General features: G+C 21.8%; 5 protein-coding genes across 5 annotated transcripts; 3 read left to right on the plus strand and 2 right to left on the minus strand.

Moving 5' to 3' along the window:
* Window positions 1-111: 111 nt before the first annotated feature.
* On the minus strand, window positions 112-4,959 carry LOC122506007 (sugar transporter SWEET1). The gene is made up of 6 exons (XM_043617955.1): window positions 4,412-4,959; window positions 3,926-4,003; window positions 3,718-3,841; window positions 3,186-3,341; window positions 2,976-3,095; window positions 112-851 (listed from the first exon to the last, which is right to left on the minus strand). The coding sequence occupies exons 1-6, from the start codon at window positions 4,486-4,488 to the stop codon at window positions 738-740; spliced, it is 669 nt and encodes a 222-aa protein (XP_043473890.1). The 5' UTR covers window positions 4,489-4,959; the 3' UTR covers window positions 112-737.
* A 411-nt stretch (window positions 4,960-5,370) lies between these two features.
* On the minus strand, window positions 5,371-6,423 carry LOC122506009 (MICOS complex subunit Mic10-like). The gene is made up of 3 exons (XM_043617958.1): window positions 6,053-6,423; window positions 5,926-5,973; window positions 5,371-5,658 (listed from the first exon to the last, which is right to left on the minus strand). The coding sequence occupies exons 1-3, from the start codon at window positions 6,156-6,158 to the stop codon at window positions 5,534-5,536; spliced, it is 279 nt and encodes a 92-aa protein (XP_043473893.1). The 5' UTR covers window positions 6,159-6,423; the 3' UTR covers window positions 5,371-5,533.
* Window positions 6,424-6,576: 153 nt separating this feature from the next.
* Window positions 6,577-10,268, plus strand: LOC122506008 (calcium and integrin-binding protein 1-like). The gene is made up of 5 exons (XM_043617957.1): window positions 6,577-6,909; window positions 7,017-7,051; window positions 7,148-7,395; window positions 7,608-7,806; window positions 10,137-10,268. Exons 1-5 carry the CDS (start codon window positions 6,859-6,861, stop codon window positions 10,156-10,158), a joined length of 555 nt encoding a protein of 184 aa, XP_043473892.1. The 5' UTR covers window positions 6,577-6,858; the 3' UTR covers window positions 10,159-10,268.
* Window positions 10,269-10,410: 142 nt separating this feature from the next.
* Window positions 10,411-16,221, plus strand: LOC122506006 (neuronal acetylcholine receptor subunit alpha-6-like). Its single transcript, XM_043617954.1, has 7 exons — window positions 10,411-11,055; window positions 11,745-11,789; window positions 12,065-12,174; window positions 13,530-13,731; window positions 13,816-13,984; window positions 14,387-14,539; window positions 15,803-16,221. Exons 1-7 carry the CDS (start codon window positions 10,825-10,827, stop codon window positions 16,132-16,134), a joined length of 1,242 nt encoding a protein of 413 aa, XP_043473889.1. The 5' UTR covers window positions 10,411-10,824; the 3' UTR covers window positions 16,135-16,221.
* Window positions 16,222-16,671: 450 nt separating this feature from the next.
* LOC122506040 (pickpocket protein 28-like) lies at window positions 16,672-20,903 on the plus strand (the record flags this gene model as incomplete). Its single annotated transcript, XM_043618009.1, has 10 exons — window positions 16,672-16,958; window positions 17,034-17,224; window positions 17,553-17,706; window positions 17,785-17,930; window positions 18,544-18,631; window positions 18,725-18,988; window positions 19,087-19,246; window positions 19,890-20,040; window positions 20,143-20,264; window positions 20,653-20,903. Coding segments are annotated over exons 1-10 (1,560 nt in total), but the record flags the coding sequence as incomplete, so codon positions are not given.
* Window positions 20,904-21,802: the final 899 nt, after the last annotated feature.

Raw genomic sequence — 21,802 nt, forward strand, 5'->3', positions numbered from 1 at the left:
TACTAAGCTAAAGAATTGTAAATAAATAATGCGATTATAAAAAAAAATTTCTTCTCTTCTTAATTAATTTTTTTTTTCAATATTTTTGATTTGGTAGGAGTAAAAAAATTATTTTTTAAAAGATAAATTTTTATTTATGTAAAATGTTTAAGTTACAAAAAATAGATTTAACATAGAAGGCAACATTCTCTTTGAAAGTAATTGCATAATTTTAATTATTTTAACGCTAGTTAACAATAGTGAATTGTAATTATTTGTCCTTCACTGTATGGATATAAACAAAATAATATTAATTTCAATCTTTCAATAGCGAATAATTCGAAATTAATTACATTTTCTTTTGTATTTTATAAGAAAAATAGAGGTCACTTGTTTTTATCTACATTATTTTATCTATACCAATTTTACTAGTTTTTTTCATAATATTATTAGGAACTTTAATATTATTTAATGTCATTGTCTATAGCAATATTTGTATTTTTAATCTAAGAGTCAATTTTATAGTCCCTTCTTAAATAGATTTAAAAATTGAGATATTAAAATATGATGAAACACTATTTCTTTGTTTGCATTGTACTAGATTTTTTTTTAGAGAGAGAAAGAGAAATTTGAAATTGAGAATGAATTAAAAAGAAGACGAATTTAAATTCTTTTTCTAATTAAAAATTTTCAGTTCTAATTATCGATTTCTACTAAGGAATGTAAAATATCACAGTTGTAGAGAATCGTCGTAAAAATTATTTATCCTTCTTAGCAGCCTTTGAAGATGCAGTTTTAGCAGGAGTCGAGGGGAAGATGACGAATAAAAGTAATTCGGATGCAGAAAGTGTGAATCCAACCGCATTCTGGAACTGATATTAATTTAATGTTAATGAGTACAAATTCTTCGTAAAAATTCTATTTTAAAAAATTTTGATAAAATTCTGTTTCGGGAATTCAATTATTTTTAATATCTACAATATTTTAATTGAATTTCTCGAAAGAATTCAATTATTTTCGAAATTTTTAATAAAATTCTGAACCAAAATTGATATTTTGAATAATTTTGAAAAAAAATTCTTTACAAGAAGCAAATTTAATTAAATTCTACAAAAATATTCAATTATTTTCGTAAATAATAAAATTCTTCGCAAAAACTCAATTATTTTGGAATATTTAGAAAAAAAATTCTTTATAAGAAGCAAATTTAATTAAATTCTATAAAAATATTCAATTATTTTCGTAAATATTATTATTTACGATTTATATTATTATTTATTATTATTATTTAATTGAAGTCTTTTATTTTTTTTTTATCAAAATTTTCCAAAATAATTGAATTTCTGCGTAGAATTTTATAATTCTACGCAGAAATTCAATTATTTTGGAAAATTTTGATAAAAAAAAATAAAAGACTTCAATTATTATTTTTAATACAATTTTAATTGAATTTCTGGAAAAAATTCAAATATTTTCATAATTAATAAAATTCTTCGCGGGAGTTTAATTATTTAAAGCAATTTTAATAATTCGAAACCAAAAATTATATTTTGAATAATTTTGAAAAAATATTCTTTATAAGAAGAAAATTTAATTAAATACTTCAAAAATATTCAATTACTTTCATAAATAATGCAATTCTTCGCAGAAATTCAATTATTTTGGAAATTTTTGATAAAATTCTTTTTCAAGACTTCAATTATTATGTTTAATACAATTTTAATTGAATTTTTCCTAGAAATTCAATTATTTTCGAAATTTTTAATAAAATTTTTAGCAAGATTTTAATTATAAACTTTATAAAATAAACATTATTAACATAATTTATAACATTCTTCGTGGGAATTTAATTATTTAAAACAATTTTAACAAAATTCTAAACCAAAAATTATATTTTGAATAATAATTTAAAAAAATATTCTTTACAAGAAGCAAATTTAATTAAATTCTACAAAAATATTCAATTATTTTCGTAAATAATAAAATATTTCGCAGAAATCCAATTATTTTGGAAAATTTTTGATAAAATTCTTTGTTAAGACTTCAATTATTATTAATACAATTTTAATTAAATTTCTCGAAAGAATTTATCGATTTTCAAAATTTTTAATAAAATTCTTTATAAGAAAAACAATTTAATTAAATACTTCGAAAAAATCAATTATTATCATAAATAATATAATCTTTCGCAGAAATTCAATTATTTTGAAAAATTTTGATAAAATTCTTTTTGAGAATTTAATTATTTTTAATACTATTGTAATTGAATTTCTCGAAAGAATTAAATTATTTTTATAAATAATAAAATTCTTCGCAGAAATTCAATTATTTTGGAAAAATTGTGTATTAAATTCTTTATAAAAATTAATTTATTTTTAATGCAACTTCAATTTGATTTCTCGAAAGAATTCTGTATATATTATTTGGAAAATTTCAATAAAATTCTCAGCAAGATTTCAATTATATTTTCATAATTAATACAATTGTTTTTGGAGAAATTCAATTATTTAAAAAAAATTTAACAACATTTCTCGAAAGTAAATAATTAGTTTAAATTAGTATTTTTAATTTAAAACAATTTGGTTTAATTCATTTTTAATAGCATTTAATCTTCAAAATATTAAATTTTCTGTAATAATTTATTTCATTTATTTCATTAATTTTATTTTATTTATTGTAAATTTTATTATTTCATAAGTTAAAAATACAAAACAGTTAAAAAGAGAAATAAATAATAAAAAAAAAAAATAATTTGAAAACAAAAATAAAACAAAACTATCAGACTACTAGAAAATAACGATTATTAATACAGAAAATTATTATAAATTACTAATTAATTATTATATAAACAACTTATAAAAAAAAGGAAAAAAAATGTTATCTGTTCTATTTTTAAATTAAAAAGATAAAAGAAATAAATTACTTTAAACAAAAAATTAAATTTAACTAAAGTTGAAATGCAACATTTTAAAATTCTTATCAATTTGTTTACTTACAACTATGAAACTATTGTCAATGATAAGACCATATAAGAGCCATTGGAATGTGACGATTGTTGCCATAAATATAATGGGAAATGAAAGCATTTCCGTACTTTTAGTCTTGATAATTTCTCCCTGAAATGAATAAAAATATTGAAAAATGCCTTTGTAAAAAAAAATTACCATAAAATAGAAATATTAATTAGTGTTTAAGAATATAATTACCAAATGAATGAGCGGCGATGCGAGTAATAGAAACATTACTGTCGTGACAATAATTCCAAATCGAAATTCCACTTTGGATTCATTTTCCAATTGTGCATAGCCAATAATTATTGCAACGAATGCAGCCGTTTTTCCTAATGTCGACAGAAGATTCGACTGGAAGCAAAAAACGGAAAAATTGAACAAAATTTATTTATTTCTTTTTCAATTTTTGAAAATTTTGTTCTGCAATAATATTTCGCCAGTAATTAAATTATTTCATAAAGTTTCAAAATGTTTAAATTACGGTTTTTATTTTTAATGCAATTGGTAATTTTCGAAAATATTTATAGCAAAAAATATTGTTTATTTGAACGTTTAGAAATTTTGGAAAGTAATAATTTTAATTAATTATGTAATTAGTTTTAAATTAATTATTAGTAAAACTGAGGGAAGACTTTTCGAACAACTTTTTTTGAATTAAAAATTTTAGTAGGATATTTTTATAATTTTTTTATGTTTTTACAATTTTTTTAACAATTCAGCAACTTACTTTTGTTGGACAATAAGAATAATAAAATCCAGTGTAGAGAACGTTTAATACAAATCCGACAACATTCACATTTATCATCGCAAAGTCTTGGAGAATTAATGCATATTGAAGCACTAAGACACTCCTGAAAAAAAATTTTTTAAATTAATTAAATTATAAAGAATAATAATTTTTATAGATATAATTGATAATTAAGTAATTAACTTACATTCCCAGACCGCCAATAAATGGCATCGGATCAATATTTTTAGACGATTGTTTTTTGTAAATGTCCTTGCATATTAATCTAGAATCAATTTGTTTATATAAATTAAAATATATACATAGTAATTACAATTTTTCCTTTTTAAATAAAAAAAATATTATCACTTTGAATTTATTGTTTACAATTTTCAATTATATATTTAAAATTGTGAATCTTCTTTAAAATATTAATGTATTTTAATTATTGAAAAAATGTGTTTTAATTTTTGCTCCGAAATCTCTAAAATAAACAAAAATAAAAATAGAAATCTTCTAACCTTAAAAATTCGGATTATTAACTATTTTTATAATTTTTAAGACAAGCATAGCAATAGTTAGAGACATTCATGTCTTTTATCTCTGAATATATAATTTATCTTGCAACTTATCATGAATTTCATATTTTCTTGATAAATTTTATGTTTATTGTATAAGAAATAAAATGACTTACACTCCTGCTAACATTTGTCCCACAGTAGAAATTGCCGCACTCGTTCCCACAATATCCTTATAATCTTCCAAAGCCATTTTATTTAATATTATTTTCAAATTTTCTACTTTTTAAAACAATCTTCTGTCACTTTTCATTCATAAAAATAAAATAGTTTCAATAGCACGAGAACAAGTACACACGCACAGTAAACAGGTCAGAGAGAAACTGAAGAGTGATTGTCATGTCAAGTCCGGTATATATACGTATAATAAAAGTCATTTACAATCTTAGTTGATAAACACACAAGAATATTTCCGAAAGGGAATTAACTAACACAGTTTCACTTTCACAGCACTAAATTATATCTAAAAGTCTGTCACACGGTATTTATTTGTTATTTAATTTTTAATTAAATTTGCGAAAAAATTATATGAAATTTCACAAATTAAAAAGTAAATTTAGACAGCCCTGTTGGAACGACCTTGATTCGAGTTTTACGTCAGAGACCTTGAAAGAAGGTACAGAGCAATAACTAATACTTTGATGGATGATACGCCTGAATGATTAATAATGATACTCACTAAAGACATTGGTAAATAATTATAAAAACAAAAATCAAACCAAATTATTTAACAACGGTTTTTTTTCCTAAACGTTCCCAAATAATCTAAACAAACAATTTAACGAAATGATATTTAAATAGGAAATAGATAGTTGAGAGTAAATTAAACCTTATCTAGAATAACATTATCAGATCCCTAGATTTTAAATTTAAAACGATATAAATTGACTTTTTTACTATCTAAATTATATACTCGAGATTATTTAATTTCATTCCATCATTTTTCATTATTATTCTGTAAAAATTGCTTTATTCTCAAAGACTGATAAGTAAATGAAAAAGATAATAATAATAATAATTAATAAAATTAGGAGATAAATTAATATTTTCAAAGGTCGCGAGAAATTCCAAATGATTTAAATAAGAAATAGTTTTATTTAATTCCTTAATGTACAAGTTGGCGAGATATTTTAAACGCTGCCTCTATGACGTAGAGTACATCAACTATTTTCATAATATTTTATCTATATATCGTCAGATGTTGAACGAATTGTTAAAAATCTAATAATTTATAATATTCATTTCTTTTCATCGCATCGACTTTTTGTTTTACATTGACTCACCGTTGAATTAATTTCATTTTCACAATTTGAATATGCCATACCTAATCCAAAACCAGCTCCGGTAATAATGGGCCATTTTCCTAAAATAATAAAATTTCCTTTCTAGTCTTCCTTGATAAATTTACTATTTCGAACAGTATTACTAATTGAATACTAATTGTTACGAAGTTAATTCTAATTATTACTTTACTTATTAATAATTACTAATTACAAATAAAAAAGAAGGAAAGATTTTCAAATACTCCGAAAACTAATGTAAACATTCATATTTGAGGTTATGTTCCTCAATTCTTTTTCGTATTCAGAAAAAAGTTTTTGACGTACGATATAAATAAAAAAATACTTACTTCGAATGAAAAGAAGAGAAAATACTGAGCCTACTAGAATTCCACCTCCTGAAAGAAAATAAAACATTTTTTGTTAAAAAAATATAGAGATAAAAACCATTTTCTTTTTGGTTAGAACAAAACTTACCTAATTTCAGCACTGCATCTGTGAAACATTTATCCCATTTTTTCCCCATTTCATCCTCAGTCACAGTATTTGCCATTTTATTAATTTTTACTCCTGTCACAGACATTGAAATGTGCCAAATTTAAGAAAGAAAAGGAGGATGATAAACGTTACGTCACGTCACGTTTTGACATGTAAACTTTAGTGGCAAAATTTTTCCGAAAAAATTCTTAGAAGCTCGCAAAATTCGATAAGTTGGGAAAAAAAGAGTGATGGAATTAAAATTTAGATATTCAACAATTTGACTGGATTTGACATTTTCTCTCAATTAAAAGTGTTATTTTGATTTTTTGTTTTTTAAATTAAAATAATACATTTTTATCGCGCTTAAATTTTTTGATCACATTTTGATTATAGACAGCGGTGCCAACTGTCAGGGTTCGGTAGTTGCGTTTAAGCCTTAAGGTCAGGCCTGCTTAAGGTAGACTATTGCGAATATTTACGCGTTGTGTAAGTAGCTTTAGTCTATCTGTCAGAATCTCGGCAAAAACGTCTAATGACAAACAAAGGAAAATATTTTCTTTGTTTTTTTCTTTAAATAATAATAATTAGTTTAGAGTTAATTAACGGAATTTCGTCTATAAGATAAGGTCTTTGACTGATTGTCAACAATCAACAAAGTATAATTAGTTTACTTTACAATGGAACATTCAGCGAAAGCTTCTTTGAAGCGTTTGTGAAAAAAATTTTTACCAAAAATATTTCTATAAAAATTCAGAGTGTAGTTTTTATTAATAACTGTCAATTTTTCTGTATGATTTTGAAATATGGGAGCTGGAAGAAGTCAGTTTAGTGAGGAAGAGTTACAGGATTATCAAGTAAGTTTTTGGTGCTTTGAATATTGACCTGAATATTTAATTCTACTTCTTTTATTGAAAAAATTATTTTTATTAAATACTCTTGTGTTTTGATATTTCTTTTTCAGGATTTGACCTATTTTACAAAAAAGGAAGTTCTTTAGTAAGTCTTAATTATTTTGTACCTATTTTTTTGTTTTTTGTATTTTTAATGATTTTACATTTTTTTTGTTTTTATTTTTCAAAATAATTCTTGTAGTGCTCATCAGAAATTTAAAGCCCTCGCTCCGGAAAAAGTGGGACACAATCGAAATGCAAAACTGCCAATGTCAAAAATACTTCAGTACCCGGAACTTCGAGTGAATCCTTTTGGTGATCGAATATGTAAAGTATTCAGTTCCAGTCAGGATGGCGATTGTACGTTCGAAGATTTTTTGGACATGATGTCCGTTTTTAGTGATGCAGCACCAAAAGCTGTAAAAGCCGAGCACGCTTTTCGAATATTTGGTAAAGTTTATAAAATGAATATTCAGAATATTTTCTGACCATTGATTTCCTCTCTAAAAATTACTATAAAAATAGTTTTATGGAAGATATGAATCATTTTCTTGATATAGTAAAAAATAAAGTCTTAGTCTCTCCTTAAATAATTTATAGTGCATTTTTTCTTTTAGTTTTTTTTTTATTTGTATTAATTAAAAAAAATATTTTTTCTACAGATTTCGATGGCGATGATATGTTAGGAATAGGAGATTTACGTCAAGTTGTAGATAGATTAACAGCTCCACAAAGATTAAGCGATACAGAAATGCAGCAGCTTCTTCAATATTTATTAGAGGAAGCCGATTTAGATGACGATGGTGCTCTCAGTTTTGCCGAATTCGAACACATCATTGAGAAAAGCAGCGACTTCTCCAAGTATGTTATTTTATTATTATCAAGAAAAGAAAAAAGGAAAGGCAATCGATATTCTCTTTCTTTTTTTTATTTTTTTCTCTTCTCCAGGGTTGTCACAAGTCAGCGAATTCAGGGAAACGTCAGGGAAAAGTCAGGGATTTTTTTTAAAAGTACTGGAAAAAATTAAGTTTTTAGAATTTATATTAACATTCTAAATTTTTGTGTTTTTTTTGTTTGCCTCATAAACTATGAAATTGACAAGAATTCTAATACAAACCGTTCAATTTTTTCTATTTCTGACAATAATTTCTTTTTAAATAACTTAATTCTTGAAGAATTAAGTTCTTGATAAAATTATTACTTATAAATTATTTAATGAATAATTTTACTTAAAAATTTCAAAATTAATTGGATTTCAAAAGAGTTGCGTTTACAATCTTCATGAATAGATGAACTTCAAAGATTTCAATTTGAAAATTTTTAAAAATATCAATTTTTAATGAATTTAAATAGAAATTTTAAAAAATATCAATTTTTAATGGATTTAAATAGAAATTCTAAGAACAACTGATTACAGAAATTCAATTATTTTCAAAAGTGATAAAGTGATAAACTTCTTCGCATAAATTCAATTATGTTCAACATTTTTTTAAAACTCTCGTCAAAATTTCAATTATCTTTATAAATAATAAAATTCTTCTCTGAAGTTCAATTATTTTCAAAAAATTTAATAAAATTCTTGTCAAAATTTCAAAAATTTTCCTCATTTCAATTATTTTTAATATCTACTATTTTCATAAAATTTTACAAAAGAATTCTAATATTTAAACAAACTTTTAATAAAAATTTCACAGGAATTCAAATACATACCAATTTTTTATATATTTCTTCGCATCAATTCAATAATTTTTGATTTTTTAATGAAGTTTCTCCAAAGAATACAAATATATTCAGAGAATTGAAAAAAATTTAAAATAGTTCTGAGAAATTCAATTATTTCGAAAAATTTAAATAAAATTCTTTTAAAAATTCTATTATTTAAAAAAAATTTTACCAAATTCTTTACAAGATTTAGTTAATAAACTTGCAATTTTAATAAAATTTTCCTATACAATTCAATTATTTTCAATCCAATTCTTCTTGAGAATTCAATTATTTTCACATATATAATACATTTTTTTATGGGAATTAAATCATTTAAAAAAAATTTGAATAAAAGTCTTCGCTAGAAATCAATTATTTTTATAAATATAAATTATAATTATAATAAATTATAATAAAATTGGTTGTAGAATAAAATTATTTTCGTAAAATTGTAAGAATCTTCGAAAATAATTGAATTATTTTCGTAAAAAATAAAATTCTTCAAATAAAATTAAATTATTTAAGAAATTCTAATAAAATTCTTCCCAAGAATTAAATTCTTTTCAAAAATAAACATTTTCACAGGCATTCAATTATTTAAAAAAGAATTTTTTAATTCTTTGTCAGATTTCAATTTTTTTAGTGAAATTTCTCGATGGTATTTAATTATTTTCAAAAATTTTTAAAAAATTCTGAGAAAATCAATTATTTAAAAAAATTTGAATAAAATTCTTCACAAGAAATTAATTATTTTAATGAATAATAATATTTTTCTCCGGAATTCAATTATTTTTACACATAAAATTCTTTACAGGAATTCAATTCTTTAAAAAATTTTTTAATGAAATTCGTTGCAAGAATTCACTTATTTTCATAAATAACAAAACTTATTTCAGAATTTAAGTTACTTTTTATACAATTTTAAAAATAATGATAGAAAATTGCATTTATTCTTAAATTTTTTTTTAAAATTCACCGAAAGAATTCAATTATTTTTAAAAATGTTGATCAAATTCTTCATAAAAATTCAATTTTCAGAAATATTCAATTATTAAATAAATTATTTATTTTTGTATGTAAATAATTGAATTGTCGAAAAATTTTCTAATAAAAATTTATTAAGAAATGGATTTCAGGTAAATTTTAGATAATAATTGAATATTAGAAGAGTTATTGTGTGTCAGGGAAAAACAAAATGAAAGTTTTGTGGCAACCCTTTTCTGTTTCCTTTTCTTTTCTAATATAGATTCATTTTTCTATTTTAGTGCAACTTTTTTTTCTCCTAATCACTATTATAAGAAAAAGACAGAAAATTTTCTATACTAAAAAATACTATACTAATTATTGTAATTAAAATTTTTAAATAATTAGTAGTTTTTTCATTTTTATTTCTTTGAAAATTGAATTTATAAAATTAATTAAATATTTACACTGATAAAATAATAAAATATTGAACTAAATGAAATGATAAAGATTTTCTTTTACAGAACATTTCGCATACGATTATGAAATACAACTCATTAAATCAGCATTTAAATTTCTATTGAAGACTGATATCAACATTACAGAGAAATTTGGCACAAATGGCCTAAATCGAAGAAATGTGCCAAATCGATGAATAACAAAAAAAAAACTAGGGCCTAAATTTCTCGATATTTTTAACAATATTCTCAATATTTTTCATTTCTCTATAGAATGGCACAAATCCAAAGATTAGTTCTAATTCTTACTATTAATTCTTCTTGTAAAAATTTTTATGAAGATTATATTCAACTTTAATAGTAATTAAATATTAATACCATTTTTTCATTTTTATAATTTTTTTACATACTTTCAAAATATATTATTTTTTATATAATATAAAAGAAGATTATTAATGTTTCATATTATAGAACATATATATTTATTCTCTTCTTTCATTTTTATTTGTGATATAATGTACGAATTCTGTATAAAATAAATTATCTCCAATGTCACAAGCATATTTTCATGGTTTAAAATCATTTTTGTGATAGAATATTTAAAAAAAAAAGAGTTCGATTGATATATGAACGAAACGAGGGGCGTCATCTAGTTTTCGATAATGATCGTGTGATAAAAAAAAATTCAAGTGAATAGCCAAAATTAAAATTATAGTTCATTGAAACACGGACTATTGGTCTTTTCGTTTTGAAAATGAAGAAATTAATTATTTTTGCTTTTTTGATATTTATTTTAAAATTGCGTATAATTAAGCATGTGGGGGCAATTGATATTCGTAAATGTCCACCGAATAAATCGTCCGCAACTGTGAGTTCACGATTGAAGAATCAACTTTTTTGTTCTTACGATTCAAATGAGAGGCCTGTTGAACGGAAGAAAAGTCTTCAAGCATTTATACAAATGATACCGAAATTTATGGAATTTGTGAGTATTTTCACTCTTATTGAAATTTATTTCCTAATTTATTACTAATAGGAATATTTTTTTAGTTCCTATTTGAATTATTATTTTAAAACTTATTAGAAATATTTTCAGAGTTATTATTATTAGAAAATTAGAAATATTTTTAAATTTGCTAGAAATATTAATTTTAAAAGCAACTAATATTTATAGAAGTAATAATAATTGTCTGTTAAATTCTTAATAGAATTTTTATTTATTTGCATTGAAATTAATATAGATAAAAATAGTTTCTTTTTTTTTGCGTAGAAAAGCAATTTTCTTAAAATTTCACCCAAAGTCTCTGGAGTATGTAATTCTAAAGTTTGTCATTTTTGAGGAATAAAAAATTGAACTTTCAGTAACGTCAGAGTTTTTCTGGAATATTTTTTATCTCGCCAACGACTGGTAAAAGAATGAAAGCTTGTTTGTTTAAAGCGATCAATCTTGCCTAAGAGATTTAACTGCTCCCGGGGGAAACATTAAAGAAAAGACTTCATTTACTTGTTTTTTGTTCGAGTAAAACTTTCTTCCTTTTAAACAATGTGTTTTTTAATTAAAAATCCAAAATACACATATTCAAGTAAAGAAGGAAGTTTTTTTTAATATACTTGATAGAAAGGAAGAAAATTATTATTTTAATTATTTATTTAATTTTTCTCTTCTTTTTACAGGAAAGTAGCAGTAGTAGCTTCACTCTTCATTTCTGGTTAAAATTGGTAAATTGTTTACAAATTATGTAATTTGTTATTTCTTAGATGTAAATATTAGTTTTATTACTTTTTCGTATTTTTGATTTATTTATTTCAGTAGAAATTATTAATTGTAATATAAATAAATTATGCATAAATCAATTATATAAGTAAATTATGTAAAATCAATTATTATATAAATAAATTATGTATAAATCAATTATTGTATAAATTAATTGTAATAGAAATCAATTATTAAATGAATTGAATTGTATTTTAATTGAACAAAATTTTTTTTGCAGACATGGAACGATGCGCATTTAACGTGGAATCTTGCAGAATTTGAAAAATTGGATACACTTTACGTTTTGAGTACCGATATCTGGAAACCCGATTTGATGATAATTAACACGTATGTTATATTCTTTATTTTATTCATTAATTAAAATTAATTAATTCCATATTAATTCTTCTTTCAAAAAAAAAAAATTCTTAATGAAAAAAAACTCCATCATGAATTTATTCTCATTAATTTAATTTAAAGAAACAACACTTTATTTTTCTCTATTAATTTTTTCAAAAAAAAAAACCTGTTGTGGGTCAGAATTCGTGAAATTTTCACAGAAAATAAAAAGTATTTTTTTTAAATCGAAGTGTTGAAAAAACATTTCTATTTGGCCTTAAGAATGTGTCCACCAAAAAACAGGAAAAAAAATTATTTTTTATAAAAGTTATTGCAAAATTAATTTTTTAGCAACTTTTTAAACAAAATTTTATTTCTCCTATAAATGAATGAACCGATTTAAATGAACCAAGCGGGAATATCAAGGGGATAAAATATACTTTCGTTTAGAATTAGAAAATTTCTAAAAAGTTTATTTTTTAATAATTATTTAATAAATTTTTTATAAACAATTAATTTTTTTTAATGTTCTGCGCCTTTTAAAAATTTGAAAAAAATATTAACATACACTTAAAACTATAAGAAATCAAAATCCGTTGAGAAAATTTTGAAGCGACAATTATTTTAAAAGTTATAAACAAATTATATTGGCGCGGTGTTGTGCATCAACGCTGAACTTAGTTTTTGATCATTTTCATCAATTTTTATGGTTATATAATTGAATAAAAATGTTAATTTGACAGTGTTTTGTTCATTTCGTAGTTAAAAATAATGTTTTAATTCTGAAAATCATCAAAATCGCATCTCCGTTCAATATAATTTGTTTATAACTTTTAAAATAATTGTCGCTCCAAAATTTTCTCAACGGATTTTGATTTCTTATAGTTTTAAGTGTATGTTAATATTTTTTTCAAATTTTTAAAAGGCGCAGAACATTAAAAAAAATTAATTGTTTATAAAAAATTTATTAAATAATTATTAAAAAATAAACTTTTTAGAAATTTTCTAATTCTAAACGAAAGTATATTTTATCCCCTTGATATTCCCGCTTGGTTCATTTAAATCGGTTCATTCATTTAGGAGAAATAAAATTTTGTTTAAAAAGTTGCTAAAAAATTAATTTTGCAATAACTTTTATAAAAAATAATTTTTTTTCCTGTTTTTTGGTGGACACATTCTTAAGGCCAAATAGAAATGTTTTTTCAACACTTCGATTTAAAAAAAATACTTTTTATTTTCTGTGAAAATTTTACGAATTCTGACCCTTGTTCTTTTAAATATATTTAATATCTAAAAAATGGAAATAAATATTAATTATTAATTAAATTATTATTCTAAATAGAGAAAATTCTCTTAATTTTCAGAGCTGAACATTTTGAGCTTCCTACAACGACTTGCTTGCTGAAAAATACTGGAAATGTTACCTGTGTCATTCCCACCAAGATTTCAGTTTCCTGTGCCTCGGATTTCACTTACTGGCCATATGATGAACAAAAATGTAAAATTCGCACCGGTTCCAATACTTATTATAGTCACGAGGTCGACTTTGATTTTCTACAACCTCCTGTGAGCTAATTAACATTAGTAATTTAAAAAAAAAATTATTTAGAATTAAAATTATTACTATTATTATTATTATTATTTTGATAGATTTTGATGGAAGATTATATAGAGAACCACGATTGGATTATGAAAGGACAAGAAGCTAGGAAAATAATTATTAATACTCTGACGATAAATTACACGCAAATTGGATTTGAATTTCATTTAAAGAGGCACTCGAGAATGTCACATTCGTTGTATATTACTCCAGCAACTAGTGAGTATTAATTAATATTCATTAAGACAACAATAATGTTCATGTTTATTAAATCGAAATATTACTAATATTAGTTAAATCCAAATAATATAATTATTTATCAAATCGAAATAATATCAATATTTATATATTTTGCGAGAATTTAAATAACAATATTTATTGAATCAAAATAATAGTAAATTAAATTAAAAAATATATTTCCAAAAAACAATTTAATTTCGAAGAATAATTGAATTATAATAATTTTTAAATTCTTCACTTTTTGAATTAGGTAATTAATTAATTAATTAATTTATTTATTTATTTATTTATTTCTTAACGTTTAAAAATGATAAATGATTGAAATATTTTCTTGTTTCATTTCTTTTTCTTCTCTCATTTTAATTAAATTTGAATTTTCAGTCTTCTTGACGTTCACACTAACAGTTCTGTGGTTGGATTCAACATCGATAGAAAGAATGGTTCTGGCAGGTGTAAATTTTGCTGGCCACCTTTACTGTATTTACGATTTACATTGGATGGTGCCATTAAATGGATTTACTATTCCTCACATAAGTAATTATTTTTTAGATTCAAATTTAACAATTTTAATTCAAAATGATGAGAAATTTTATTAAAATTATATTGAAAATAATTGAATTATCTCGAAGAATTTTATTAAAATTTTTGAAAATAATGTCCTTGTTTTGTAGAATTTTATTGAATTCTTTTTTTAATCAATGGAGTTTTTTTTAAATTTTAATTAAAAATTTTTGAAAGTGATTGAATTTCATGAAGAATTTATTTCAAATTTTCTAAATAATCATGTTTGTTAATAATTGTAATTAAATATTTACTTATTGAATTTTATTAAAAATTTTAGAAAATCATTTAATTCTTCTCAGAGTTTTATTACAATTTAGCAAAATAATTGAATTCATTCCAAGAATTTTATTAAAATATTGAAAATAATTGAATTATTTCGAAGAATTTCTTTAATTTTTTCAATATAATCGATTTTGCAAATAATTTTAAATTTTAATTAACAATTTTATTATTAAATTTTATTAAAATTATTGATAAATTGATAAAAGATTAAATTCCATTGAACCATTATTATTAGAGTTTTTGTAAATAATTTAATTCTTTTGAAGAATTTCTTAAAGTTTATTTGAAAATAATTGTTTCTTTTAATAATTTTCATTGAATTTTGTGAAAATTGTTTGGAAATAATTGAATTTTTCAATTTTTTTCCAGAATTTTATCACAATTTTTGAAAATAATTGAATTCTTTGGAGAAATTTTATAAAAATTCTTCAAAAAATAATTTAATTCCTAAGAAGAAATTCATTATATTATGAAAATAATATTTAATTCTTTTAAAAAATGTTATCAAAACTTTCGAGAATAATTGAATTCTTTAGAAAAATTGTATTACAATTTTTAAAAATAATTGAATCCTTTCGGAGAAATTTTATTAAAATTGTATTTGAGAATAATTGAATTCCTGAGAAGAATTATATTATTTATAAAAATAATTTCATTGTTGCGAAGAATTTTATTAAAATTTCAAAAAATTAATTGAATTCTGTCGAAAAATTTGATAACTTTTTAAAAATAATTTAATTCTTTCGTGAAATTTTATTAAAATTGTATTTAAATTTGAAAACAATTGAATTTAATAAGTGAATTTTTAAAATTTTGCAAATCTGAAATTAATCAAAAATTAAAGTTGATATTTGAAAATAACAATTTGATTCGATAATTTTGAAATAATTTTTTAGATTTTTTTCTAAAATTGAACAAGAATAAAATTTTAATTAAATTATTCTCTTTCAGTTATTTTTTATCGAGATTCATTAATTCTGGCAGCGTTTGCATTAATAATAACGATAGTGTTTCGAAAAATGCAAAAAATCACCGCAACAGCACCAAAATGGATTGTCTGCATTGTAAATTGTCGACTTCTTCAATTTTTCGTGACAACTGCCGAAAAATCAAAAGGATCCTACGAATTGGAGGAAGAAAGTGATAACATCGAATCAATTCAATCGACATCCGAAATGAGTAACGAAAAAATATGGTCTGGATTTGCTAAACTCCTGGAATGGTTATCATTCATTAGTATTTCTCTTACTTATTTTATTTTATTAATTACTCTCGTACTATAATGAGAAAATTTTCAATTTTCCGCAAGTGTAGAATTTTTTTTTTCATTCCTTTTTTTATTCTACCTTCTATTCTATCTTTTTATCTAGGAATCAAGTTTTTATATTTTATTTTCTCAATTTAAGTCTAAAATTTTCCTTAAATATTTCCACAATAATTTAAGTTTTTATATAAAGAATAATCTTAAATATACAAATTTTTTTCGATTTAAAAACTATATTCTGTTATTCTTTAAACATTTTACGACTAGATCTCCAATTACCAGTGTTGTAAAGTTCACAAGTAATTTTCAGATAACGATCATCCTTCAACTGAGTACAAGAAAGTTGAGTTAATAAAGCGAAGAAATATATTAAGTGAAAGAAGTTGAGAAAAAGTTTAGTTCCTCGGAAGTAAGCGAAAAGAAATGAAAAGTAATATTTAAAGAAAAAATAGTAAAAGAATACTGAAAATTGTTCAATAAAACTTTTACTTTATTCTATCAAGTTAATTATAAACTTCAAATTTTAGTTCAGTTAAATTTACACAAAATATTATTTATACAAATATTAAAATCGAAATATTTTACAAGAATAAAAAAAAATGCCTCGATTAACAAATTTTCCCCTTGGTAAGTATTTTTTTCCTTTCTACATTTTCAATAAAGTGAGTTTTCAAAAATGAGATTTTTTGTCAAGTTGGAATTTTTTCTTCGAAAATATGGAGGAAAATTGGAGTCGAGACGAAAATTTACTTGAAGAATTTTTGTGATACAACTTCTTTGCATGGTTTTCGACACATCACGTCTAAGCATATGTCGCCTAATGAAAAACGAATATGGACAGTGGTGGGAAATTTGTTTCTAAAATATTCTAGAATATTTTTCTTCTTTAAATTTTGTAATAATTATTTTTATTTTCAGATTGTAATTACAGCTGTGGGAATGTTCATATTTTTGACTCAAAGAGCCGTGGAAGCAATGTTAAATCAATCAATATTAATTCAACTCGAAAGTGTTGACAATAGCATGGAGCAATTAGATTTTCCAGCCGTTACAATTTGCAATCACAATCAAATTTACAAACCGAGGACTGAAAAATTCATGAAACAATTGTAAATATTTTTTTCCAAAATTATTCTCTTTTTAATTTTAATTATTTTATTTTTCCATTCTTTTATTATTTTTCTTCATTATTTCTTTTACTATTATTTTTCTTTATTATTTCTATTATTATTATTTCTCTATTATTTCTTTTTTACTATTTCTTTTATTAATTTTCTTTATTATTTTACTATTTTTACATTCTGCTATTATTCTTCTTTATTATTTAATTATTTTTTCATTCTATTATTATTTTTTTTCAGTACATAGTTTATTTTTGCATTTATTATTTTTTTCAATTTTAGTATTTAATTGAAAAATTGTTTTTTTTCTTTACAGAAACAGTAGCGGATACACTGAAGATGAAATTCAAGATTTTTTCCACTACTTACCGCTGTTAACGAGTCCACAACAAAATTTATTTGTGAAAACTAAAGTTTATGATAAAATGTTTCAAAGTTTAAAAATACCATTAAAAACTCTAATGCATGAGGTAATAAAAAGAAAAATGGGAAATTAAAAAATGTACCATTCACTTTACAGTGATAATAATTTTACGGATTTATTTTAGTTGATGCAACCCTGTGAAACATTATTTGGTAATTGCGAATTTCTGGGAATCCTTACTAATTGTACAACTTTATTCAGACCAGTTGAATCATACAAGGGATTCTGTTGTGCTTTCAATTATTACGTGTCGCCAACAATTTTTGACAAGTGAGTATTAATAAAAAATTAATCAGCAATTATTGTAAAAATTCGAAAATTTAATTTTAATTTTCATTCTCTTCAACTTCAATTTCAATTTTTTTCTATTTAATTTTAATTTTCTTTCTTTTTATAATTTTAATTTAATTTTAATTTTAATTCTATTCAATTTCAATTTCAATTTTTTTTCTATTTAATTTCAATTTTCTTTCTTTTTATAATTTTAATTTAATTTCTATTTTATTTCTATTTAATTTCAATTTAATTCCAATTTTCATTTTATTTAATTTCAATTTTCTTTCTATTTAATTTCAATTCAATTCCAATTTTGATTTTATTTAATTTCAATTTTCTTTCTATTTAATTTCAATCTAATTTCGATTTTCTTTCTAAATTTAATTTCAATTTAATTCCAATTTTCATTTTATTTAATTTCAATGTTCTTTCTATTTAATTTCAATCTAATTTCAATTTTCCTTATATTTAATTTCAATTCAATTCCAATTTTTATTTTATTTAATTTCAATCTAATTTCAATGTTATTTCTATTTAATTTCAATTTAATTCCAGTTTTTATTTTATTTAATTTCAATTTTCCTTTCTATTTAATTTCAATTTCAAGCATAAATGTGGAGAAATGCACCAAATTCTACAATAAACATTTAAACTGCAAGGAGGAAAAAGATTGTTCAGACGAAAAGAGAATTCAGGTAATAATAATAATTGTCTTTCTTAGGGAATTTTTTTTTTTGGTTCAAATTAAAAAATATTATTTAATTTAACAAATTTATTTCTTTATATAGAAAGTTTCTGGTTCTGGAATTCATACTGGACTTTACTTTCGATTATATTTGGAACCGGAGAATTATTTTGGATTCATTAATAGTTATGAAGGCGCTTCAATACTAATTCATGAACCTCATGATTATCCTGAATATGATATTTACGAATTGGTTGTTCAGATGAGTAAGCAAGTTAATGTTATAGTATCGGGGACAAAAGTGGAAAATGATGTCACAATCCGTCAATTATCACAGGAGAGAAGAAATTGTATTTTTGACTTGGAGGTATTTATTTATTTATTTATTTACTTAGAGTGAAAAAATACGTCTTTTATTTTTTAGTGAAATAAATTTTAATAATTGAGTTTTTTTCTATTTTCCAGGTGCCGTATAAATACAGTTATCAATCTTGCATCGCAAGTTGTAAAATGAAACGTTTTTTGAAAATTTGCTCATGTGTCCCGTATTACTATCCTGATACTTGTGTTAATATTTCGAAAATTTGCGACTTCAGTAACATGAAATGCATCAGGAAAAATTATGGTAAATTAAATTTCTAATTTGTGACATTTTTTCAAATTTAAATTTAATTTAAATTTAATTTAAATTTTTATCTAAAGTTAATTGCAAAGTAATTTTCAATTTGATTTAAATTAAATTTATATTAATTAACTTTAATTAAATTTAATTCAAATTGAAAGTAAATTGAAATTAAATTAAAAGAAAATTGAAACTAAATTGAAAGAAACTTAAAATTAAATTGAAAATTAATTGAAATTCAATTGAAGAAAAATTGAAATTACGTTGAAATTAAAATGAGAGAAAATTTAAATTAAATTAAAATTAAATTAGAAAAAAATAAAAATTATATTGAAGGAAAATTGAAACTAAATTAAAATTAAATTGAAAGGGAATTGAAACTAAAATGAAATTGAATTGAAAAAAAATTGAAACTGAATTGAAAGTAAATTGAAATTAAATTGAAAAAAAAATTTAGATTAAATTGAATGAAAATTAATTGAAATTCTATTGAAGGAAAATTGAAATTAAGTTGAATTTAAATTGATAGAAAATTGAACCTAAATTTAAATGTTAAAAAATAAGTACTTACACTCTTAATTCAATTAACCAAAAATTATTTTGAAATGAAACATATTTTTAATATTAAAAATTAATTTTCTTTCAGTCGAAATAAATAATTTCCACGAAGATGTAAAATTAGAAAGTGGAATGTTGCTGAAAAAATGTCCCTGTTTGCAAGTTTGCTCAAAGACAAAATATATTGTTTATGATGAAGTTTCCAGTATTTATCAAGGTCTACGACATCCATTTCTTGAGTTAGTATTTTCAAATTATTTCGAAAAACAAATTAAATAAAAATTTTCTATTTTGTATATACAATTAGAATAATAATTTTATTTTTTATTTTCTATTCACAGACGACTTCCTAATTCAAATCGAGGATCGGATTTTGATTTTGCAAAAATTTATGTCTATTTTCAAGATTATACTTTTACGAAGTACAAAAAGCGATTGAGTTCTCCTTGGTACACGACAATTGGTAAGTTATTGTTAAAACAAAATTATTTTTTTTTTCAAATTAAACTAAATCGAAGTTGACAATAATGACTAATTAGTTTCTCAAAAATGGTAAATTAAATTTTCGAGAGGAATAATTTTAATTTAATTTTGATAAAATTTATTATTTTTTTTATCAAAAAACAATTTTTGTTTTTATTTATAAATACTTCTGCAATAAAAAAATCTACTAATAAATAAATAGTAGAAAATAATAGAAAATAATAAAAAAAAAAAAAATAGAAAATAAAAGAAGAGAATAAATAAATAAGAAAATAAATAGAAAATAATTTTGAACAATTAAGAATTAAATAATAATTTCTAATAATAAGAATAATGATATTAATAATAATTTTAATAAATATTTTCAGGGACTCTGGGAGCTGTTCTTGGACTTTGTTTAGGTGGTTCATTCATAAGTTTACTGGAACCTATTATTCAAGTTTTCGTAACGCCCTGTCGAATAAAATACCGTGAGACGCAAAGAAAGAAAATTGTCGTCAACGATAGAAAAAATAATAAATTTTTTCAAAAATTTTCTTCAAAAAATCGCATTAAAATAACAGAAACAAATCCGAATATTTCAATGCTTGAAAATGATTTTAAAATGTATTTTAATTACAAAAAGACTTCTTAATTTGATTTTTCCAAAAAACGAAAATTATTTTTTGCAAATAAAATAAATAATTCTATTTTCATAAAATTTTATAATTAAAAAAATTATAATTTTACAATTTTACAATTATTACATAAATATTATTTTATAATTATTGCTTATTTAGTATCATAAAAATTAAATTATAATTATATACAATTAAATTATATTTGTCTTCTATTAAGAACATAATAAAAAATACAATCAATAAATTTTGAAATTTAACTACTTCTTAGCTATAAAATATTTTCTTTCTAACAAATAACATAATTTCGAAAGAAAATAAAATTTGCAAATAATTATAAACCACTTTTCATTTTGTTATGACCCTTGGGAAGATAAATTAGTATTATTTACTTTAAAAAGAAATTTGTCCCTAGTGATGTAATTATAAATAATGATTGTAAATTAAAAAGATAACATAAAATATATGTTTTCAATATTCAAAGTATTTGTAGAATTTCATTCATTTTTCCTTTCGAAATGTTGACGACAAGAACAGTTTGAGAAAAAAAAATGTCCGATTCAAAAAAATTGCAAAAAATTTACATTAAAAAAGATTTTAACAACAATAATAAAGGTAGGACAATTAACTATATAAATATTAATTAAAAATACAATATAAATATTAATTAATAATACAATACAATTTTTAAATAGTGTTAAAAATTTGATTTTGAATTTATTTTATTACAAGTATTACAAAAAATTTTAATAACAATTTTTTCAAAAAAAAAAACTGGAAATTGTAGTGAAAAAGAAAAATAGAAAACTGGAGAGAGAAAATGTGAAGCGCATTTTATTTAATTATTGTAAATCAACTGCAATGCATGGTTTTCGATATATCGCTGACGATTTACCAATTT

This window comes from Leptopilina heterotoma, unplaced genomic scaffold (genome assembly GCF_015476425.1).
Source record: "Leptopilina heterotoma isolate Lh14 unplaced genomic scaffold, ASM1547642v1 Lhet_39, whole genome shotgun sequence".
NCBI lineage: Eukaryota > Metazoa > Arthropoda > Insecta > Hymenoptera > Figitidae > Leptopilina > Leptopilina heterotoma.